The 24,355-nt window shown below is 41.2% G+C and overlaps 2 protein-coding genes across 3 annotated transcripts in view; one reads left to right on the forward strand and one right to left on the reverse strand.

The window, feature by feature from the left end:
- The window catches only part of zdhhc9 (zDHHC palmitoyltransferase 9), a 31,835-nt gene extending 22,077 nt beyond the window's left edge, over positions 1-9,758 (forward strand). For both annotated transcript variants that reach the window (XM_085433234.1, XM_085433226.1), the window contains exons 7-9: positions 3,945-4,048; positions 4,204-4,276; positions 7,018-9,758. In XM_085433234.1, the coding sequence (XP_085289360.1) occupies positions 3,945-4,048; positions 4,204-4,276; positions 7,018-7,200 (360 nt within the window). In that variant the 3' untranslated portion in view covers positions 7,201-9,758. The remainder of the gene's footprint in view (positions 1-3,944; positions 4,049-4,203; positions 4,277-7,017) is intronic.
- Positions 9,759-13,852: 4,094 nt separating this feature from the next.
- On the reverse strand, positions 13,853-22,428 carry sash3 (SAM and SH3 domain containing 3). Its single transcript, XM_085433257.1, has 8 exons — positions 22,228-22,428; positions 20,646-20,741; positions 18,366-18,500; positions 17,588-17,723; positions 16,403-16,560; positions 15,745-15,957; positions 15,515-15,659; positions 13,853-14,675 (listed from the first exon to the last, which is right to left on the reverse strand). The coding sequence occupies exons 1-8, from the start codon at positions 22,282-22,284 to the stop codon at positions 14,416-14,418; spliced, it is 1,200 nt and encodes a 399-aa protein (XP_085289383.1). The 5' UTR covers positions 22,285-22,428; the 3' UTR covers positions 13,853-14,415.
- Positions 22,429-24,355: the final 1,927 nt, after the last annotated feature.

Genomic DNA, 24,355 nt, shown 5'->3' on the forward strand with positions numbered 1-24,355 from the left:
GCAGCAATTGCTTTATGAGCGCACATACAACATTGGTTCCCCTGTACCCATAAAAGACTAAAACAACTGAGAGTGAGAAAACTGGGAACTCTGCATGCTCATATGGTTCGACATTTCAGTTACAAGGCAGGTCCCAGCTAAAGCATCTCGTGCTCTGTCATCTTTTTTCACTGGAATGGAGACCGTAATTTGCAAATTAACATCATGTAAGATGAGACGAGATGGTCTGGGACATTCACAGCAGTAGAGTGGACAGAGCAGGAATAAATAGGTGTAGCATAATCTAACAACAGAAATACTATATAAAAACAACTAGAAGAAAAATGTACGCTCTAAAAAGCAGAAGAAATATATGCATTAATAATAATACAACTGACATTTTAGATGCCTCGTAGCAGCAAAAATTGAATGTTTCATAGTGCAGTGGCTGCATGTTAATAGCAGCAAATACTGAGTATCACACATGTGTACCTTTAGTGAGTCTGACAGCACCTGGGTGAAAACACCTCCCAAATCTCACCTTCACACTGTCACTGAAGGAGTTGCTCATAGCTGTCAGAGTGACTTGAATGGGGTGGGAGGTGTTGTTTAACGTGTGATGACAGTTTAGCCACCATTCTCCTGTCACTCATTACCTCTACTGGACCACTAACTCCATTCACACTTGTTGGTTATTGAGGCCATACAGTCATTAGGAAAGTGTTTACTGAGGCGATCCTGCAGACATCTGAGTTATTTTGGAACCAAAGAAGTGACGCACTGCAAGTCATTACAAGAATACAGATTGAGCTTTGTCCATCTTTTATGTACAGTCTATTCTGCTTACACTTTGACAGACTATTATCTCATTTATTTTATTTTTCCAAGTTTTCTGCAACTATACTCTGATTCTTCAAACTTTATTTTTTGTCACATAACAACAGAAATCGATATTTGGCAGAATCCAGTGAGCTGCCTACTCTGTAGGCTGCATTTGCCAAGCTGATCCTACACAGTGTTTGGAGCATCAGTTTAGTGTTCGAGTGGGTTTCATAGACTTTAGTCCAAGTGAACCGCTGCTCAGACCAGTTTACGTTTACATTTCATTAAATCCACATGTGGCTTAACACATCTGGTCAAGCTGCATCTGGATTAACACAGAGACACATTTACTCGTCTCTGTGTTTCTTTGCAGCCTTCTCATTTTTGGAGGAACGTGTACGACTATTTCAGCTCAGAGGAAGGCGATAATACAGCTAAAGCTGTTTGTTACCTGCCAGAAACCCTCGAGGGGAATATGGAGAGGCGTTTATTCTCAGTTCTTTAATGCCCCATTAGGAGGACTCAAATGCTTCGGGGTTGAACAAAGTCCAACCCCACTGATCAATAATAGAGATGAAGATACATATTACAGTAATGCTCGGATTTTTAAGAGTGATGGGTTAGATGTGTTTTCTGGTGAGGTCTTGGTTTATATCTTGAAGGTAATGGTCAGGTGGATACATAATTAGGATAAATCACAGTTTTAGCAACATTGTGATCGGGCAGATTGGCTTCCTGTGGCTGTAAAGATAAACATGCATCACCGTGGTCCAACACTACAATTTCTAAGACCAGAGAGCTGTTACCTTGACAACAGCTCCTCCTCGTTCAGCGCTGAAGGACAGAGGGCTGGTAAACTGTAGCTCGCTAAAACAAGGTTGGTATATTGTAAACAAAAGAAAAGCAAATAAAGTGTCTGACGACCAACAGGAAGAAAACAGAGACATAAAAAAATGAGATATTAACTCACTCTCATTTAAGAGATTGTACACACAGAATTCACCAGCTTGTTTGTTATTTTTCTGTAAAGGTTAATGCTTTATTTTTTATCTAAATCAGGAAGACTGAGACAGAAAACCACCAGCAGGAGCAGCTTATTCTGCTCAGACTCTCAGCCATGCGACAAATTGTTTGCAGTTGGACTCCTCTCAGCCAACCAGCAGGCTGATGGAGCGTAATGATCTAAAAATATGCACAAAAAGCTTCTGTACTTAATAAAAGCACTGACAAAATGAAGCTGAAATAAGTCGAAAACAGACGCGCCGGTCCCTCTCCGAGGGATTAATAAAGTTCTATCTTATCTTATCTTATCTTTCTCCCAGCTTGCCAACTACATTTAGAAAAAGCTTCTCCGGCTGAATGAGGAGGAAAAAAGTATTGATTGGTTGGCCACATTAGCACTGAGTCGTTATTTAGTCACTGCACACAGAAACACAGAGTCAGGCTGATGCGAAGCAGATGATGAGCGGCGGACATGCAGGTGGATGAATTCACAAAGGGAGTAATTTGCGTTGCGTCTGTGCAAATATACTGACATTAAACAGCACGTGTTCTTTAATGGAGGCTTTGTTAGCCCAGATCTAACTGCAGAGGCTCTGATGAGAAGCAGCAGCAGCGATGTGGTGGGAGGTTCTAGATGGCTGAAAGCAAGAGAGTGCACTCATACTTTGTTGTAATGATTAATTTATAATTCCCCTTCTTCTTTCCTGTGGGATGGCTGGCCTCATTTTTTCCCCATTTAATCTGTGATAAAGCAGTGGAATGTGCACCTAAAACGTGTAACGTTGCTTCAGGAGTTGAAACAATAGCTGTCAGCCCAGCTGTTTCAATATCTGTGATTGGGCTAATAATAGATGCATCGATACCTGCAGGGGCCGGGCACGGCGCCAGAAACACTGCTGTGGCAGAGACGAGGAGGGGGAGTGAGAGGAGAGAGGGAGGAGAAGGCGAACAGGGGAAGGAAGGCACCTTGAGTGTTATGGTTGCTCTGGTCTCCCCGTAGGACGACGCATGCTCGATGAAGTGTGTCACACATGCAGACACACGGAGGCATGTGTGAGGCGCCTTGTGTGCAGGCTCCTGACCTACATCTATGACGCCTAAAATAAAGCTTTTTGTCCGTCCTGCTGGAGGGTCAGGGAGTGCATGCTCTGCTGCGAACAAAGAGACGAGCCTTTACAACTATTACAGATGCATTCAGAGTCTGTTTTATCTACGTTTCCTGTTTTTAAAAAAATCTAATCTAATGTGGCTCTAATGCAAAATCTGCAAATAATTGTTGTCCACATTGAAGGTCATTGGATTATAATGGAAATATTTGTTTTCTGTTTTGTGTATTTTATTTTATGATGTTGTGTAACTGTGCCAGATTTATTCACACGAAAAATCTGCACTCATTGCACTTTTTGTTAGTAAATGCAGCAGGGGGGTGATTCCTCTGGTTCCAAAAATGAGCTGTATTAAAAGTATCTAATAGCTTGTTTCAGGTCTTATTTAATGGAAAATTATGTTAATTTTGGAGCTAAATAGACTATAAACTTGTGCATGATTAAGGTCCAGGTTTCTCCTATATATGAAAGCAGTGTCCTTGATTTCTTCTTTCAGGTATTTAAAAGAAATTTGTTTTAAAATCTGTCTTTGCAGGAAATATTCCTAAAGATCCTAAAAAATTATAGGCGGTGTCAATAAAATGATGCACAGATTTGTATTTGTATTAAAAAAAAAACAGCTATTTATGCATAGCATAGCATATATGCATAAGTAAAATAATCGTTTAACCCCTTAAGCCCCAAAAAAGCTGCTGTGTAGTGGTTTTATTGCAGAAGAAAACCTTAGTATGAACTCAGATTTTTAATGAATGAATAAAGTGGTTCTAATCTTCCATTGCCCTGCCTGTTTGTACCCATCAGCACATAGATTTCCCAGTAAATCAGTATTCATTAACTCCTGACAAGCTAGATTTTAGTGGGTCAAACCCAACACTGTGGGGATAACTTCTATAAATGGAAGTATGCTTTTGAATAAGGTATAAGCACAGGGAAAATCTTCATGAAAGAAAAGTGAGTGCTACTGCGGACGATTGATAGTTTGGTAGGGTTTGCTTCTTCACTGATTTATGTTGTGGTGAATTTTGTTTTGCATAGATTAAAGGATCCTGGTCGGGAAAGAACAGAGGCCAGAACCCTTACAGCCACAAGAACATCATCAAAAACTGCTGTGAGGTGCTGTGTGGCCCGACATACCCGAGGTAACTGCTTATTGTATCTTAGGCTCACAGTTTTTGGGGTTTTTTTGGTCATTTTGTCAGTGCAAGACTGTTTCCCGCACTGTTGTCTGAGCTTGGTGGCATTGCTTTGTTTTGGTGACTAATGAGCAGAATGATTGCTTCGTCTCACCCTACAGCGTCTTGGACAGAAGAGGACTACTGCAGGAGGATACACTCATTTCCTCCAGCAACCCCGTGCCACAAACTACGGTGAGTGCCCACAAACACACCCACATGCACTCTTTCTCATTGTAGTTTCCTCATTCAGACACACCGATTCGTGAGTGGATGGAGGCTGCAAAGCACAGAATAATGAATATAGAGCAGACATAAAACAGTTGAAACCACTTAGAATTGAGAGAAGAAAGGAAGTGTGTGTGTGTGTCAGTGTCAGAGAAGGGCCATTTTGTGCCTCTTCTTAGCATACAGATGCTGGCGTTTTGCATTCACTTGTGTTTGTTCCACTGCTTTAAATGCGAACAGGACCACTATAGTCAGGATTATTTCCATCTGCAGTAATTTATATTGGGTATTATAGCTCTGTTCTGGGACCTCCTCGCCCTTTTATGTACAAAAATGGAGCAGCAAGACCTGCACAGAATAGAACACTGGTTCTGGTTAAGCCAAATACAGCATGAAAGGGGGAGATGAAGCGCAAGTGGGTCACAAAGTGGCTTGCAGATGCACAGCAGCTGAGGACCGGTGAAAGCCACTTAAACAGCGCAGCCTGTGTAAGATTTGTTGTTTGTATGTGTGGACGGGTATCAGCTGAACTATTAGCTAACATGTGCTTTCACTGAGATCACGTGATCAGCTGGGATTGAGGCTGAGCTTGACTTCAAGATCTGCTTTTTACTTTTAGATATATTTTGTGGGCTTTTTAGGCTTTTTTTGATAATGTAGGACAGTGGAGAGAAAATGGGAAAGACCAGGGAAAGGTGCACAACAAATGGCCTCGAGGTGCTTTTACCTTATGGCGTATGGGTCGCCTGCTCTATCCAGTTGGCTAAACCGGCGTCCTGTACACCTGCTTAAACTAACACTATACAGAGCAGGCATTTAAGTCTTGGAAATGTTAAAGTTGCCCAAGTGAAAAATCCTGTAACTGTCGCTGTGTCCATCCATGGTGGTTTAATACTTTTCTAGTTGTGCTGCAAACAATAATTGCATTTTTGGAAGTGCACTTACTTTTAAATGGTGTGTTGGGATCTTTTCTGTGCCTATATGGGTTCTCTCCAGGCATTCCTGCTTTCTTGCACAGTCCAAACACATGATTTGGTTGTCTGCATCACCGTGCTAGCCCTGTGGTGGATTGGCAGCCTGTCCAGGTTGTCCTGTGACAGATGAGATGGGCTCCAGCCTCCCTGTGACCCTGAATTGAATATGCACTTGGATGATTAGTGTGTTTTGCTGCATATGAAATCATGTATACTATATAATAAATGTGTTCTGAGATCTCAAAATGGACATCGAAACAAATACATGGTGTTCAAAAAGATCTAGATGAAGTACTCAAGTTGAAAAATCTTTACTGGCATACAAAATGATGAGACAGCGGTCAGTGAAAACCCAAATCACCAAGCCCTTTGAGGGATGGATTCAAAATTACACCAAAAATCAAAGTTAAGATTGTTGAAGTTATTGTTTTTGATAAAGGAATTAGTTCCAGCAAAGGAAGAAGAAGAATCACAAAGAGATTTTTATAAATTATATAGTTTTAAAAATGGTACTAAAGAGGAAATCCACAGCTTGCACTTGAAGTAAACCAATAAACGATCCAGCAGTACTCAAGCACTTCACGGCATTGGGTAGGTGTCTTCTCTGTGAGCTTTTTCAGGTTTTATTGTTTTACATTGATATTTCTACATTTATTTTATTATCTGACTGATTTTAACTGGGTTCGGAAAATGTGATGAGGCACACGTTTGTTCATCAAAGCCCAGAATAAGCTGTTACTGTAGTACCAATAAAATAAAACAACACAACTTTCAACTTTGAATTTGACTTCAGTCTTTAAAAAATTAAAAGCTGAGCCAAAGGAAGTCAGTACAATATCAGTAACGCGTGACCTTTTAGTACTCTGTCGTCACTGAGCTGAACTATAAGTGGTGATTTTAGCCGTTTTTCCACTGGAAATGAGCGTCAGCCGACAATGTTTTGATAGAATGACTCAGTGTATCGCTGCTATTGCTTCATTACAATCTGTTGTGATGGCAATAACGACCTCTGTTGTACTCGGTCTTACCACAAAGGCTTCTGAGTGCTTTAGCGGGTGTTTTTATGTCACAGCATCACAGTTGAGCAAGATGCAGGCACAAAACCTGCAGGTGTGCAGCTCAGATCAAAATGAAGGCGGCATTCAGAGTTGGGTGGGGTCCAAACCATGAGTTCAGAGCACGCCGTTTTATCTTTTTGTTTTTTAATTTAGCAGCTCTCTATCTCTTCCTAATATAGAAAATGTAAATGTGATAATAGTATATGAATTTCTAATATAAAAGGAGCGACTGTGTTGTCTCCACCCAGTCTGGAACAAAAGAAAGATTCGCCTGTTTTATGTTCTTCTTCCTGTTAATCATCTGATTCAGATCAGTTTGTCGTTACTGCATCTTTTCAGCTTGCTGTCCTCTAGGGAAGAGAATTGCACATCAATTCCAGTTAATAGCTGGTATGAAATTGCTCAATCTATCAAAACCGTGTGCCGCCCAAGTCTAACAGCTCCTTTTAATAGCAGTGGCGTGTTTGGGTTTTTTTTTTTTTGTTTGTTTCTTTGGGGGGGTTGCTGTCAAACCGGTGGCAGTCAGGCTTTTGCACACCCAAGTCAAGTGCAAGTCTCACTTTATTCTAACTCAAAATAATATTACAGCATTGATAATACCACTGATTGCAGCAATATTGGCACTGCTATAAACCCCACAGTTTCAGTGACCATGTTCATTGTCCTCTCCCTACAGAAAACCACAGCTCCGCTCATCCCCAACGAGCACACACCTGATGATGCCAAGCCGAGCATTGCTGCCTCTGCGGAGAAGAACGCCTCCCCGAAAGAGGAGCACCCTGCAGCTACGAAAGTCCCACCCCTGGCTTCACCCGAGACTGATGCAGAGACTTCCATCGCCAAGGAAAGGGCCCATTAGCTGCATTAGAGGGCGGCTCTCATCGGGGCTGCTCCTCCAGCATCCTGCCTGGTCAGGAACTGAAGCATTAATAATCAATGTCTGACTACTGTGAGGAGGACTCAGTTATTCTCCGACTCCTGCCCATCAATCCCTCAGAAGAGCGGAGATTTTGCTGCAGCTCCTCCTCTTCCCTGCTTTTTCTCACTGGTAGCTGCAGAGGAGTTTGATTGACATTCACTCCTGCAGGAGAAGTAATTAAATGGAAAGTCAGCAGCTTCCCGTCTCCTGAACACTGCATGGAAAAAAAAAACGCATAGGGGGGAAAAAGCTGCTGGGGTGCTGCAGAAAAGACACTCCCCAAGCTCTCGACAGCCCCTCAGTTCGCCCGTGGGCTTCCTCTGACTGTCAGTACTCAAGTATGTTTATATTTAAAATAGCGTAATGACATTTATTATAAGAGGCCAGTTCAAATATCCTTGCAAGTCTCTGGCAAAAACAGAAGCTATCACTTCTGGACATGTGTACAACTTCATACATACAGTCGGTTTATGTTGTGCATATATTACACGCCCTATGCAAACCACAAGAAGGCTGGAGAAGCAGCTTTGAGAAGAGTGTGGTGATAAAGGGTTTCACCTTTCAGTCGGAGCTCCTGATGTCCAGGCAGCAGGAGAACGTGTGAATCCTTAGCTGAGAAATTCATTTAAGGCTCCTTCCAGGCAAAGTCTACCTTGTACTCTGATACTGCTGCATTCAAGTACTGGTGTCACTGATGTGCATCTTTTCTTAACAAAGTGATCTCATCCAGACCAACGCCTGTCCTTTCATTTTTTACGTTATTTTCTTTTTTATCTAATCAAGGATGTAGTGTGCCATCGGCGCTCTGAAACGGATGACACTGAGTCACGCACATTTAAAGTCTCATATGTGAGAAAAGGCCTGATGAGCGTAGAGACACTCGTAGTACCAGTGCCTTAATGTAACGGTTGCATCCATCTGTAGCAGCTGAGGTTCACCAACAGAGGAGCCCTTCAAATCATTAATCCAGTGCTAACCTGTGGAGGTGATATAAAGGAAAAAGCATGAATCTTCTACTTAACACTACAATTTTTATGTTGTTGACAAACTGTGAATTTTCCAAATCTGAGAAGGAATAATCACTATTTAGCTGAAAGGATCACAGAGCCCTGTGGTGAGTTTATGTTGCTGCGTTTTAAAATATCGCAGGTCACTGAAAAAGAGCTTGTGAGAAATAAACAACTAAGCAAAGCCATCTTTTAACTGCAGGTTGCTTCAGCAGCGATAGATGTGCTGAAAACTCAGCTGCTGGGTGAGGATGAAAGAACGAAGTGTGTAGCCAGAGTTAATTATTCAGCCTTTGAGCTCCTCCTGATCTTCCTCCCAGTCCTCTCTCTTCCTGCCGTGTTCTGCCTCTGTAGAAAAGTCTCATATCTTACTCCTCTCCTCCTTTTACTTGCACAGTTTTTTTTGTACAGTACGCCCACGACCGGTGCAGCTTTCGCTGCAACCAGCTGTGTCAGGCTCATTATCGCAGAGAATTTTTTTTTAAAAAACAAACTTTTATCCTCACCCCCCTACGTGTCTTTTATTTTGCTTTGGTCACAACGATCGCCTGAGGGTACAGCATCTGTGCAAAGACCAATCAGAGAAGGAGTCAAGCAGATCCTTTGTATTAATTGATGTTAGCTGATAGTGAGAGTTAGTGATTGTGCCGTATGCAAGACAGAGTTTGTGTTTGTGAAATACACTTGTGTAGAAGTTTTAGCACCGTATCAGACTCTAAAATCAAGGGTAGAGAATAAAGTTTAGGGTGAATTGAGGACGGGGCATGCCATCATTTTTATTTAACTGTCAGACTTTACAGCTTTAAAAACTTGATGGGGTAAAAGCATTAAAACTTTTTCAACCAATATTTTGTCGGTTCATTAACTCGTTCATTCTCTAACTGTTTCAGCTCTTGAGGAATTCTTTCTACCTGCTCTCAGGTAATCCCTGACATGTCTCTGTTGGAGGATGCTGTGAAGTGTGTAGTTGTGTAAAGAAGTGTAATTACTGAGTATTTGTTTGGAAAACTCAGAGAAATGCTAAAATTTACAGTAAACCGAGACCTTTTTCTTTGTTTTCAACTAAAGCTGAACTTAGTGGGCTTTCTTGTGGAAAGTATTTAAAGATAGTTTGGTGTATTTAATTGTCACCGAGAAGCAAGAATGTATGATGTTCGATTTTTGAGAAGGGGGGGAAAAAAAAGGGAAGCTCGTGATGTTCAAAGGGAGGATGAAATTTAAGGTTTAGCTGAAAGTCTGCAGACCACAGAGAGGCCGAGCTCTTGTATTTATTCCTGTTTTCAAAGCGGGATCAGACGTGAATGCTCTGATCTGATTATTACATTGCATTATGTATACAGATACAGTACTATACCGTTGATGGAACACTTATTTATGTCCACTTTGTTTGTTATCAACACTGTGATATATGTATTTCATTCAATTTATTCACTTCTTTTTACATGATCATTGTGTCTGGTAAATAAAAAAAAACATGTTGTCTTATTATAACTTTGTTAACGTTTTCTTCTGTCAGTGGGAGGCTGCTCAGTTGTTCTTATTTAAAAAGCATTCAGCGGGAGATTTGTTTGATATGCAGGGTAATCACAAACCGCTGAATCATGGAAGAGAACGGTTAACACAAAAAAAGAGAACAGATGGGGAAAAACACCCTTTCATGGAAGCTTGTTTATATCACTGAAATAAATAAATTGGCATCATAAGTCATAATTTCAGTTTATGTAAAAAAAAAAAAAATTCACTATTAACTAATACATTTTGAGATGATTCAAAATTTTAGCTTGCTGTGAATGTTATTGTTGCACCGTTTGTCCACAGCATGTCTTTTATCCTGTCTTCCTTCTCTCACTCTAACCAATCACAGCAGATGGACCCGCCCCTCCCTGAGCCTGGTTCTGCCGGAGGTTTCTTCCTGTTAAAAGGGAGTTTTTCCTTCCCACTGTCGCCAAAGTGCTTGCTCATAGGGGGTCATATGATTGTTGGGTTTTTCTCTGTACCTATGAAGCACCTTGAGGCGACTTTTGTTGTGATTTGGCGCTATATAAATAAAATTGAATTGAACTGAATTAAATTGAAGAGTGCAATCTGCAAGCTGTTGGCAGTCACAGATGGTATAATAAAAAATGAAAGTAGGCCAGTTTGGAAAAGTCAAGAGCAGCGTTTCCATCTTTGCCATCTTGGTTTCAAAAAAACAGGATGTGACGAGGAGGACCGGCCAGAGCTTGCTCATTGTTCCCACTCATTGGCTAATGACTTCTAATTGAAGTTGTTAGCTGACGTTGTTGGGGTCAAATCAGAAAGTTATCATTTATAGAGCTGAACCAAAGATATCGCCATCTAGTGACCTGTCCGATAAAATGCGCGATTATTGCATCTCTTTGTGGCTTCATTTTTATGATCTGGAATTTACGCCACGCTTACTGTTTATGAAGTACTTTATCCCAATATGCTTACTTTACTTACGTCTCCCAGAGTTTGTAAAAGTAGAATAGGAGTCAGAGGCTTCAGCTATCAGCCCCTCTACTGTGGAACCAGCTCTCAGTTTGGATTTTGAACAAACAGACATGAGACAGACATGTTTCCGCTTTAAAGGTTAAACACAAACTTTTCTCTTTGAGGCTAACAGTCAGGGCTGGATCAAGTGGCCCTGAACATCACTTAGTTATGCTATAGACTCTTCATGTGACTCCCTGACTCCACTCACCACTTTTCACTTCCCATCTGTTTATCTGCCACTGCAGTGTGTCACAGTTATTGGTTTTTATTTAATTTGATTTTAAATTTAATGACATAGTTAAATGCTGTCTTCTTTCTGCAACAGTAGGTGTTTTGTCCCATCTTCCTGTGTGCTTTTCTCTTCTCTTTCCCCAAACTGGTCACAACCGATGACCATCCCTTCCTGAGCCTGGTTCTGCTGGAGGTTTGTTCCTCTTACAAGGGAGTTTTTACTTCCCACCATCACAAAATGCTTGCTCATAGGGAGTCGTCAGATTGCCCGAGCTTTGCTCAAATTACTGTAGGGCATTTAGCTAGCAATATAAAGTACTTTGAAGCAACCTTTGTGATTTGGCACTATATAAATAAACCTGAATTAAACTGAACAAATCAGTCTGGACGAGCACAAACACAACAGCCAATCAGAATCAGGCACAAGTTAGAAAATAACAAGTAATAAATGAGTAAATAAATAATTACACATAACAAATGTGAGCAAAAGCTATTCATGTTTTTTGTGTCCTCAAGCATAATTTATGGTCCCACAGATACATCTGTGCACGTTTCCATTTGGACAGCCTGAGAACCTACACAGATATTTAGATGTTGTAGTTTCTTATTCACATGCAGTGTGGTAATATCTGTTGCTTCATACACAGTTTAAATTGTGTCCTCATCATTTAGAACTAGTGTTTCACTTTTCATATAAAGATCAAATAGCAGATGTGCTGCACACCAAACTACAGCATGACTAGATTAAACTTTGTCCTTTTCCTCAGCTGAGCAGCCGCACAGAGCTGCCAGCGTGGGTGTAAACTCCCACAGATGTATATGCTATGTATAAAACATACAAAAAAATTGTTTTCACACAAGGACTCACAGCTAGAAGATCAAAATGTGGGAAAAATAAATCGTGTTTATCCCACAGGCAGATATGATCCTTTAAGATTTACCCAAATCACACTTTTTGAGATATTTTTTCACTGAATTATCACGAAACGGATAAAACATGGAGGGCAGAAACAGTAACAGAAACAAGTGTCTCTATTACATTATAAACATTGAATTTGGCGTGTTTTACTGCTGAAAAACTGATATAGTCCTAATAATGAAAAAACTCTTGCTGTGTCATTTTGAGTGTGACTGAAATTTATTTGCTAAATATATTTTAGCAGCCATAGAATTTCATGTGACTATCCCATGTACTTAGTAGCTATGACGGCTAAAATCAAGAGATGCAAATCTTCAGCCTTCCTCTACATAATTTAAGGTGTGTAACACAAAAAATATTCATTGCAGGGAGGTGAAATTGTGCAGACTTTCATTAAACGGACAAATATTCTACAAAAACAGCCCTTTTTGAACAACTGCATACCATCTCTTTGCCGTCACTGTTTTGGTGGATTATTGTCTCCACTTTGCATTTTTTAGATTCAGTGATTCACAAGAAATGATTTGCTGATCAGGCAAATCGCTCATCTAAAGAGAAGCCATGGCTCTCATGTTCTAATGACAGGGTTTGCTGCGAATTGTGGATTTATTTTAACTCTAAGCTTAAATCCGAAAACTGTTCTGAGCGCTAAAAAAAGAAACCGACCTCACCGTCACCTCGCAGTATGGCCCTGAAGTCCAAACATCTACATCCTACCTTCTGTCAGCACAGATAAAACCTCTGAGGAAGTTGATAACCCACGCTCAGTTTATTTCCACATCTGGAAGCTGCTGGAGTCACGGAGATATCCGCTGTGGAAGTCATGACAACCGCACGGGGGGGCATCAAGGTTATCACAGTTAATTCAACCTAAGCTAAAAGTAAAACTGAAGGTGAGAAAATAAATTTGAATAAATGAAATACAAATAAAAGGCATCAGTAGTGTAGCTGCTCCATCGTCCAACTTATTAAACAAATACCATCTATATACTAATCTATATTGCAGGATACTATTATACTACCATCTATAACTCAGATAGACTCACCAGCAACATTATTAGGCACACCTGTTTCAATCACATGAAAATAAGTTCAAAAGCTGCATCAGAATCAGGAAGAGAGGTGATTTGAGTGACTTTGAATGCTGCATGGTTGTTGGCAGCAGTCAGGCTGGTCCGAGTATTTCAGAATCATCTCCAGGATTCACAGAGAATGGTCTGAAAAAAGACAAGCGTCAGTTTTCTGAGCTTAAAAAGGGTTTGTTGATGCCAGAGAAGATTGGCCACGCTGCTTATAGTTGATAGAAAACTATAATCAGTTGCAACCAGTTGTTTCAACCAAAATGTGAGCATGTTGAAGGAGATCCAGCAGCAAAAGACCACACCAGGTGTAACTCTTATCAGACTACAATTCATATGGGCTCAAGATGTTGCCTGGGTGACGAGTTTCAATTTCTCCTGCAATGTTTGGATGACAGCATCAGCATTTCGCATGAACAGCATGAAGGCATGCATCCATCCTGCCACGCATCAACGGTTCAGGCTGCTGGTGGTGATGTCACAAGATCACAATCCAACACAATACCTTTGGGATGTAGCGGAACAAGAGATTCGCATCATGGATGTGCAGCCAGGAAATCTGCAGCAACTCTCTGGTGCTGTCGTGTCAGTACGCATCAAAACCTGTGACGAATGTTTCCAACACTTTGCTGAATCTGTGGCTTCAAGAATGAAAGCAGCTCTGAAAGCAAAAGAGAGTCCAACCTGAAACTTGTACTTTTATGTGAGTGCCTATTAAAATAAAACTAATACAAACTAATCGGATAACTAAAAGTAAAACCAAATGTTTTAAAAAAAAGAAAGTAAACATTAAAATTGAAAATTAAATTGAAACATGGCAAGCGAAACTATTTGCTTCACAAATGATGAAATGATGATAACTTTGCAAAAGCCTCTGGATACAGTGTGTGCGCTGACAGACTCACAGACAGCTATTGAAAACAAATGTGAAACAGTAGCAATTAACAGCTTACAGAATCCACATCTTGATGACAAATTTTCTTTAATTTTTTTATATTTACAACACTGCATCCTAATAGCATGAAAAAACTGCTGTAATATACATTATAACTTGCAGCAGTTGTATTCAAGTTACATTTAAGTATTTTACATTCTTAGACGTAGTCTCAGAGACTACGTCCCATGAAAATGGTTTTAATATGTACCATTACGCTCAGATACATTATGATAAATGATGACAAACAACTTTATAAATCAAACAACACAATACAAAAAAACATTCATTTAAAATAATGTGTCCAGCTAGGACAGATGAAACAACCAAAACTGTGCCACTTGCTCAACAGTCCATGGCTATGTGACTATTGTGTTCATACAGTCTGCTCTTCTACCATGAAGAGATATTTCAGTGGGATTAAATCTGCATCCACAGAAACCCAGAGGACCAGGAGTAAGAGAAGTTTGACAAGTTGTCCATCACGTCTCAGGATCCTTCGTCCACTGTCAGCCCCTCCAGCTGCTCCTGCACATTCTCCAGCTGCTCCGTCTGGCTCTCTTGTGGCTGCTCGGACTCCGGCTCATGGTTCTCTACCTCTTCCTCCATCTTTGGCTCCTCGCGTACACTCTCAAGATTCTCTGAGCTCTCAAAACAACCCGAATCCCGCGGCTCCTTGGCGTCCTCCCCAGATGTTTCCTCCTTCTCCTTCTCCCCCTCCTCCTCTTCTGGCTCTGACTCTTCTTCAGCTACACAAGCACAAAAACAATCACAGTTTAATATATAGAGGTTTACGCCAATCCTTTTTATTCTTCCTGAACTCTGACAGGTCCTTTCATCTCGCTCAGCATCCAGCAGTAAAGGAACAACACAATCATTCATCCGGAGTCACTTTGTGTCCACCTGGTGAATCTAAACCCTAGCTCACTCCTGTTCAGCGTTGTTTATGTTCTCTCAAACCTCCTGAGGGAAATCCACTACATGCAGGCAGCTGACTGTTATTTGCTGCTGTGTTAGTGCATAAATATGGTGGGACAGCAGAGAGTGAACCAAAACAGTAAATCTGTGGGTCAGATGGCTAAAAAAAGAGACAAAACTACTAGTATTTAATGCTCAAACAGCTGCAGATTCAAGAAACACTTGCAGGTTTCTCAGCACAGATAATCACTTCCATCCGTTCACATCTCACCAAAGTTATTGTAGTATGTATGAAAATAAATTAATATGCTGCAGGTTAAATTACTTTCAGTGGTTTCAATGAGCAACGACTCTAATAGTAAGGAATCATGGACAGTCATCACTGTGGTCAAAATAATACAAATAAAGGTTATTGCGGTTTTGGGGAAGTAGATACTGATTCATATGAAATGGTTTTGAGTGAATTTTAAAGAAAGTTTAAATTCACAAACTGTCCTTCTGCAGCAAAGATGAGCCAAGATATTAAGACGAAGCACTGATAACACAACGTGAGCCATGAAGTGCACCTGATTGTGTAGTTGAAGCATAAAAAAATGACAAAGTGCTCCTGAAATCAGCATCCTTTGATTAGATATTATGAGCTTTGCAGCATCACAGTGTATAAACTTACAGTCTCTCAACAGCTCAGTGGCGTTCAGGATCTTGGAGCGCTGCTCTGGGTCTGTGATGTTCAGCTCATTCAGGTGAGACTCCTTCAGCCCTGCAAAGTCCTCCAGAGTCTGGAAACCATGCATGGACAGCAAAGAACTCAGCTCCTGCAACATGAGAGAGAATAAGGTTTACATCTCTGCGATCAGACAGAGGTGACCATCGCAACAGTTGCTCTGCAGTTTCCCTCACCATCAGGCCGATGCTGTCCAGGACTTCCTCCAGGGATTTGGGTTTGGATTTGGCTCGGTTGGCTTTTCTGCTGCAGCGTTTCCTCCTGGTCGGGGGGCTTTCGTCGGGCAGGAGGTTCACATAAATGAACTTAAAGGAGCCCACCTTGTTGTTGAGCTTCCCGGTCCAGGTGCCCACGGGGGGCTTCTCGATGATGTGGATGATGTCCCCTTTCTATGAAAAGAGAGAGCATTAATACTGGCAGCCTGACAGGAGATAAAAGAAACTCACAAAAGACAGAATTATGAGTTTAAATTAAAGTCTACGATCATCTCAAAGTTTCGCTCAATATCTGATCAAAAATCTATCCAGTGATTTAAGATAATGATCACCAGTGTAAAAGCTTTGAAAATATGAGTTTATAAATATTTTAAGAACCCCGTCAAGCAGACTTTTCTGATCACACATCATTGTATAAACTGCACTGAAATGATATTTTATCAAAGGGGGTAACCAGTAATGGAGGGTCTTGTAGATTAAACTCTTCCTTCACGGATGATAATCAAAATGACCGGTCTTCTTTTACACAGCTAACAAGCTCCCTGGAGGACGCCTCAGTGAGACAGCAAACGAGGCCAAATCGCAGCCAGTGAGGAAGACTCCCCCCTCCGAGACTCACTTGGAGTTTTAGCGAATCCACATCGTAGGGGCTGGGGGTGAAGTCGGTGTGGACCACAGCGCGGCCGCAGAACGGGCCGTTGTAAGCAATGCCGTTCTCCTCCAGTCGCATGCTGTCCCTCTGGCTATATCCACTGTCCAGGCTCTGTCTGTCGCTGTCTGAGGAGGACAGATAAGAAGCTGGGTCAGATTCATCCTGAGGCCTTCGCCTCTGCCCCAGAGGTTTAAACACACTGTAAACATCCCTGTATGACTCCAGGAATCATGCTGATGGGACACTGGGCCTTTATACAATATAAAAGGGGTTTTCAGGCTTTTATTAAAGTAGTATGGCATTTTACAAAGATGTCAGACCTCTAAATAGCATTTATAACATAAATATATAATATTAGGTTGGACTTATTAACTATGAATGCTGGATAATTAAGTCAAAGCACTTTTCCTCCAGTGGGAAACACGGCCTTTTGAAGACTTGAACAGTTACAAGAACATTTTACTGGGAAAACTTCCCTTTTCAGTCATCTGTAAAATTATCAACTTGCTACTTTCAGTCGCTCCCTGTGGTTTTGCCACAGCAGGTAGCTCCGCATGTTTGATTTGGCAGATTTTTTATACCCTTCCTAACGCAACCTCATAAGGATTGGGTTCGCCTCTTGGGATCAAACTAGGCATCATTTGCTTGTTAAGTAATTATGAAATCCCTTAAATTGTGTAAATTAAGAAAAGCGGTGGCACTCACAATTTAGTTTAGCTTTGGGATTGAGTAGCACCTGTTTGGGAAACTTTTCTACCTCTGTTAAATTACTCCAACAGCAAAGTTAAGCCTGGTCTAACATTTTAACACTGTTTTAACAGCTATAATGCCGAAGACTCTCTATGCATCTGACCGAGGAAATCAGGTCGACTGAGTCAGTGACCTCCTTTAAATCTAAAATTAAAATACACTTTTAGGGGAGGAGAGCCTTTCCTGTTTTTACTTGAGTAAAAATCCTTCCTTTAAAGAATTCGATAGTCAAGAATCTAGTTTATCATTATAATTATTGTCTTGCTGTTAAAAGAAAATTAATATCACCCTAAAAAAGTATTCAGTGTATCCTTGGGCCACACGCAGTCTGTCACATCTGTGTAGTCGGACCTCCTGTTCCTCTCACACAGCCTGAAGTAGTGATTTTTTTTTCACACTTACTGCCAGAGAGCTGGCGGCTGATGGGGCTGGGCATGGTGTCCTCCGAGCCTGTGGAGCACACCGACGTCCTCTGGCCTGCACTCAGATCTGGAAGCCAGTCAGAAGGGACAGGAGACAGCTCTTCACCGCTCTCCCCCTGGGGACAACAGTGCAGGTCAGAGGTCAGTTCACATTTACCTCCCATACATAATAAAAAAGTCAAAGAAGTGTCTCATTATCTTTGTCTCAAACTTGTTTCATTACCTTGGAAAATACTTTTGGGCATCTGTCATTGATTTGCAGAAGAGTGAATTCTTCTTTAAAAACACGGTCTGGCTTGTCTTTGTGCTAACAGACATTAACCTTTAAATGACAGATTGGTGGCAGTCTGCTAAATTTAGAGCTCTGAACTGAGTGAGCATTATACCAAACTTTGGTAGGAGATAGACATGAAAAAGCAGAAGCAGTGGAAGAGGGTTTATTCAGGCTCTTTACCCAAACATCAGCATCCCCACAAATCTAAAATACTTGATTACAAGAAGAGTGCACAGCACTGGCTGAACTGTAAAATTAAATTCTGCAGTATGCTGTATTTTAGTTAAATCTAGAAAACGTTGCATGCAAGTTTTTGTGCAAGGTAAAAGAATAAACCCCTCTGCAGTACATGGATTTCTCCACAAGGTGGAGACAGATTCAAGTTTGTAGTAGTGTGAACTTTTTTTTTCCTTTTTTTTTTTTTTTTAGGTATGCATCACGTGTTAACCTTTGGATTACTTTGTGAAACTTAAACAGTCTTTACCCCTTCTTCAGCTAAAGCCTTCTGCACCATCTTGGACGTTTTGCGGGTCATGGTGCGTGAAATGACATTGCGCCACTTCTTCCCCAGTTTGCTGCCACTTTTCACTGCTTCCTCTGCAGTCACACCATCTGCTACCTGGAGAAAAGGAGAAAAGGGAAAACCACCAGATGAGTTTTCAGTGTTATTTAAAGTCACTGGAATTAAGGTTGAGAGTAGTAAAAAAAAATTCAAATCTAAGCCACTGACATGAATTTCCTCGGTGGCATGGAAGCCAGGTCATAAAAATTTTCTCACAGACTAAGAAGAGCGTTTGTGGTAATGGGGTTTGCGTGCGCACATGTTACTGCCATCCACAAAGTATTTCTCTGTCTCTCTGTAGCACGAACACGCACACACAGACACACAAGCGCTCTACTGTGGTGCTTGAAAGCACAGTTTTAGAGAGTGTTACCAGACTCCATCTGCAGACAAACTGTGTGAAGTTGCGTGCTTATTACTGACATCTAAAAATGTCGTTTTCAGGCTTTTGAGGTAGTTAACAGCAGAGACGGGCACATAGCTTAATCACAGTGATTATTAGTATCATGCAGATCCTAAAAAGCAACAGTGGGCGCTTGTGAATTAGTCAAGAGCTGTAGCCCAAAAACTTAACATTAAGTATTAAAAAGAGTGCCAAATAGACAGAATACATCAAGACAACAGATGCAGTTTTATCCTTAAATTGCTGTAGGTAAAATAGATTTGTCAGGTGAGTTATGAAGAGCAGCAGCAGAGAATTCCTAACAGCACCCACCTGGTTAGTGGTCACCTTCAACCACCATAACCTTCTACTAATAATACCCACAGGTTTCTGTTTTGGTTCTGCTACTCAGGTGTAGTTTTGAAGCATGTCGTATTAAGACAAGCTTTTTTCAATGAAGTCTACCATCTGTCCACATTACCTCCTGATTAAACTGTTGTAATTATTTCTATTTCTTCACCAATCGTTACTTTATCACCTGCAGGGTGTACAAAACACAGAAGCTCGTCGTTTCTCAGGAAAGAAACAGTGCGATCACATCACACCTGTACTGGCCTCCCTGCACTGGCTCCTAGTCCATTGCAGGATCCAGTTTAAAATTTTACTATTTGCTTTCATGAGCCCGAGTGGTTTTGTGCCATCCTACTTCACCTGGTCTGTAAACCAGCTGCTTTTAGAAGTTTCTAGATCCACGCTCAAAGTTGAGTCGTGTAGTAGTTGAGCAGGTTTCCTGGGTTTTATCATGCGGTCTTATTTATTTGTATTATTGTTTATTTGATGATGTTTTGATATTTTTGCAGACTTTAGTGTATTTATTAGTGATGTGCTGATTGGTAATTATCTTTGTATTTGGCATAACCTATACAACACTTTAGTCAGCTGATATTAACAGAATTTTGGGGGGTCAAGCTTGGCTTCCCTGATTTAAAAATCAATACTAGATTTGCAAACTAACCACAAGTTTGTCCATTTAGCTCCATTCCCTCATATTCAGTGAGAAATGTCTTGATTTGAAGCCAATTTTGGTACAAATATGAAATAATTTGGCCCTGGAGAAGCCCTCAAAGCTTGTCGTGCACTTATTCTTAATGAAACACTATCATGAAGAAACGCTGCCGTTTATCGGCAGTGTAAACATTCAGTAACCACAATGACAATGGCAAACCCACGTCTGCAGAGACCGCTGACAGGGGTGTAACAGATGAATTCTCAGCAGAAAGTTTTAAGCTCAGAGTTGACGTAAATGAAAAATAATAAGGCCAAATTTAAATGGATACACTCTTCGGGGGAATACCATTTATGATTTTCGGACGGAGAGGCTCTCTGCTTGACTAGACCGGAGGACATCCTGTCTGCATGCTGTTGTCATCTGGGGCTCTGTGCAATGCTTCTCATTCTTACTTCCTCTGTAATCATTTCTCTCTAACTTCCACTCAGTAACCTGAATGTTGCTGGGAAATTATTAATATATTCTGTTAATTTTAAAAGTGTTATCATTTGTTCACACGTGTAAATCAGGAAGCACCAACTGGGCACTTCTGTAACAGTCATAACTGAAAAAAAGCTTCCACTTGACCTCTGCTGGATGCGTTATTTAGAGAAGGCCACAGTACGAGAGACGAGGAACAATGTAACAAAATATCTGGAGGAACTGCTATTCAGGAAGTTAAAAGAAGAGATAAAATAGGTATTTTTACTTTTATAAACTGATGTTTTGTATATTTTGCTTGTTTTGGGCAAATCCCAGGGAAGAAACTTACATTCTCCTCCAAGCTGAACTCCTTCTCTGACACAACAGGAGAGGTAGGCTTGGGCTTCATGAAATCCTTGAAGCTGCTGGACCTCTGCAGGGTGAGCTGCAAACAAAATGTGCATTGCACTTAAATATCATGAACTCATGAACAGCAAAGAGGATCACACAGTTGTTCAGTGGTTTTCTGTGGAATAACTGATAATGCTGAACTTGCGGTCGTGCACACAGTACGATCTTATCTCCTCAAATTTGTGAACAGAAGGGGTTTCTTAGAAGTAATGTGTGCCAGTGTTTCTCCACACACTGTTATCGAAGTTGAAGTCACGGCTAATTGAACGTCTGCACGGTGATGTGGCTGCATCTGATAAGGTTTTACAAAGGTATTGCAGCTGTTTAGCAGGAAACACAAAGGAAATGATGTGCGGCTAGATTCATTAGGGTTTCTGCAATAAATAGCTCGTGTTTTCAAAAGTGGCATACACAAGACCTTGGGAGAAGGACAGGAGCACCAAAGCTAAAATATATACAAGAACATGATTTCATCCTCGCAACAACATTGGTTTTTTTTATTCTTTTTTAGTTCAAACACCAGAAAGGCAAAGCTCTAGTCATTTTGAGCAAAAGAGACAAATTTGACTCATTTTTTTGCATATTTTCCAGATTTAGACTTTCTTGTAGCTGTTGTGGAAACTTTTTGTCTAATTTTCCATTTAACCACGCCGCCGTGCAACATCTTATCGCAGCTCATCCTTCTCTCTCTGCTCAAACCACAGGAAACTGGCAAAGCTTTAGCAACTGCTGCCAGCCAATCATTGCAGACATCCAGCCAGCACCGGTGGCTTACGGTCTACCTTGTAAAGTTTAACCACCAAAGCTTAACCTTCAGCAGTCTTGGGCCTCAGTGACATTTAATATGACAAGTTCTGGTGGCAAATGTTTCTTTTCCCATCCTCAGTTTTTATTTAACAGCCACAGACCTTTCAGCTAAATCAATCTTCTATTAAAGCCGACAACCGCAGCAGTGACATGAGAAGAACAAACGCAGCGAGTTGTGTAATGACATGGCGTGAAAACGACCGCGGGTGGAGAGCTGGATGGAAAATAAGAGCACTGGTGTCAAGTGTAGGAGGTTCACTATCTTGATAGCAGCTGAAGACAAAGTCAGCAGAAGCCACAAAGCCTTCTCTGACTCAAACTACATCTGCAGCAATGATTCACCCTGCCAGAATAGAGGAACTTTACTTTTCTAAAAATGTACCGAGGCTGCAGCCAAAACGGTAGTTAGAAAAGGTAGGAAATATTCTGCTTTAGGCAAAAAGCTGCTGCTGAACCTCAAGTGTTGTCTGTGTTCGTGTGCGTTCAGCTTAACCGCAAAGGTCTGAACTAACTTAAGCTGACATCCTGTGTTGAAAAGATGTGCACACAAAGAAGACAGCTGATGTCGAAGTGCAAACAAGTGTGTGTGGCAACAAAAGTCTACAAAAAGTAACAAATATAAAAACTATGACTTTCTGTTTAATATAAGCATTTCTAAGTGTAGCTGCACAGACACATCAAAACAAAGAATTACAGCAACCAAAAAAACTCACCTTCTTCTTCTGCACCTGCTCCTTCTCTGAGGCATTTGATGGCCTTCGCCTCAACATCTTGTCCCTCTGTGATCCTCAGATCTCCCCGGACAGAAAGCTGTGGGAAAGTTGGACCCGCTTTAATCACCTGAGGATTTCTGTGACTGCGCGGTCACAGCCCGAGTCTGATTAAAAAACTGAGGAAGCCTGTTGTGTGCTGTGTTGCTGCCGAGTGAACTGCAGAAGCCAGCAGGAAGTCACGTGGCCATGCTGAAACTGAAGAGGCAAACCCTGTTTTTGGTGACTGCACGGAGACTCGTGGTTTTGTTACAAGTATTGCTCACAAGCGCATGCTATTTGCTCTCTGTGGCTCAAAACTGAACATGATACATGCAACCTTAATGAGTATTTCATTACAACACTGTTGACTGTTACCACATATCAAATGGTGCATAATCACCTGTTTCTCATCATCTTTAAAAAAAGTTATAAAGATAAAAGTTAAGTCAAGTAAAAGCTGGCTGGAGGAATATTAATCAGCAAAAGATGTTGATGATCTTTTGCTGCAGTGTCACAGCTGCAGTGACATCCCGCAGCCACTTATACAACATTACTACCCCTGCACCGTCTTTGAACTTCTGCAAAAAGTTGCAGTTAAATTTACTGGCTGTAAAAACTTCTCTTGTGTATCTTAACATCTGTGTTGTCAGGCTCCTTTGTGTGCTCACGATGTTGAGGACAAATAAAAGGTTTTGATTTTGCAGTCTGTCGTTTAGCTTCAGTTTTAGTGTGGAAGTGAAAGGCAGCTAGAGCTGACATATTTAGCAACTCAGTAACAGCTTTGCAGCTGCAGCTACAGGAGGCCATAAAAAATCAAAAAATCACAAACTGCTGATCAGATTGCCCAAAAACTCACATATTTACTCACAAAGTGGTTTATGGGACAAGTGAGTTAAAACAAAAACGGCCAGACACATCCTGACAGGATAGAAATGGAGCATTGAGACAAAAACAACTTGTGTGACTCAGAAATGTGTGCGCTTGTGAGTGCGCACTGAGCTGGCAGGACAAGGCGAAGTAAATGGCTGGCAGTAAATGTAAAGAGGGAAGTACGATGCAAGTCAAGTTTAGTTTGTTATTTTGGAGGGAGGGGGGGGGGGAGACCACATGATAAGAGGATGCCCTATTTTAGTTTCCTGTCAGTCGGTTAAAGGTTGGCAAGCAATCTCGCAAAAGATCTCAAATGGGATGAAAACAACAAGCAACAGCTGATTTGGACAGTGCAAACTAACACATAGTAGTGTCAGAAACATTCAGACGTTTGGGTGACTACAGTGCTGCAGAGATAACAAAATAAGAGCTCTTAGCACATGTTTAACGTAACGAAAAAATAAAAACACTCATGCATAATGAAATTTGTGTAAAGAAAACAACAAAACATTATTACGGACGCAGCTGTTATGATTACACTCACGGACACGTGAAGATGCTTTTTTAAATAATTTTTTGGACATTTTTGTAAGAGCATTTCAGAAAGCAAAAGGGAAAATCAAAAAGCTTTGAAATGATCCAAGAATCGAATCCAGGCTCCTGCAGGTTTCCAGCGTAATAGTTATTAGCTCAACCACAGTGAACTAGGGCAGCACCTGTTTTTTGGCTTTTTCTGTAACCAAGTGTAACAAGTGACAACCAGATCTGACAGAGAAACCATGGGACTCTCTTATTTGGTAGCAGTGCAGTCTGATTTATCATCTTATTTACTCTGAGCAGATATGGATAAGCCAAAGGGAACGAACGATTGAACTGGTTACTTCAATGGAGATGATAATTTACAAAATGAAAGCCATGTTGCTGTTGTCCCCTCTGTGAATCACCACCTTGACATGGTGGAGCGCTTTGTGTGCCCCAGCGATCCCTTTGCCTCCTTGAAGGGTCTCCCAAGGTAAATTGGTCCTGAGTGAGGAGGCAGACAACGAGCGATTCAATGGACCAATGACAGGCAAGAAGAGCAAGGGACCTGTGTACCCTGCCCGAGATAGGCCTGGAGCCAAGAACTTGATGGAAAGCGCCTGGTGGTCAGGCCTTAGTCCATGGGGCCCAGGTGCTCGGGGATGCTCCATCTGGCGACTCCATTGTCCTACTGGGAGAC

The sequence above is a fragment of the Copadichromis virginalis genome, linkage group LG2 (genome assembly GCF_057382275.1).
Source record: "Copadichromis virginalis isolate Kocher_CV1m ecotype Utaka linkage group LG2, C_Virginalis_male_GT1.1, whole genome shotgun sequence".
Taxonomy (NCBI): Eukaryota; Metazoa; Chordata; class Actinopteri; order Cichliformes; family Cichlidae; genus Copadichromis; species Copadichromis virginalis.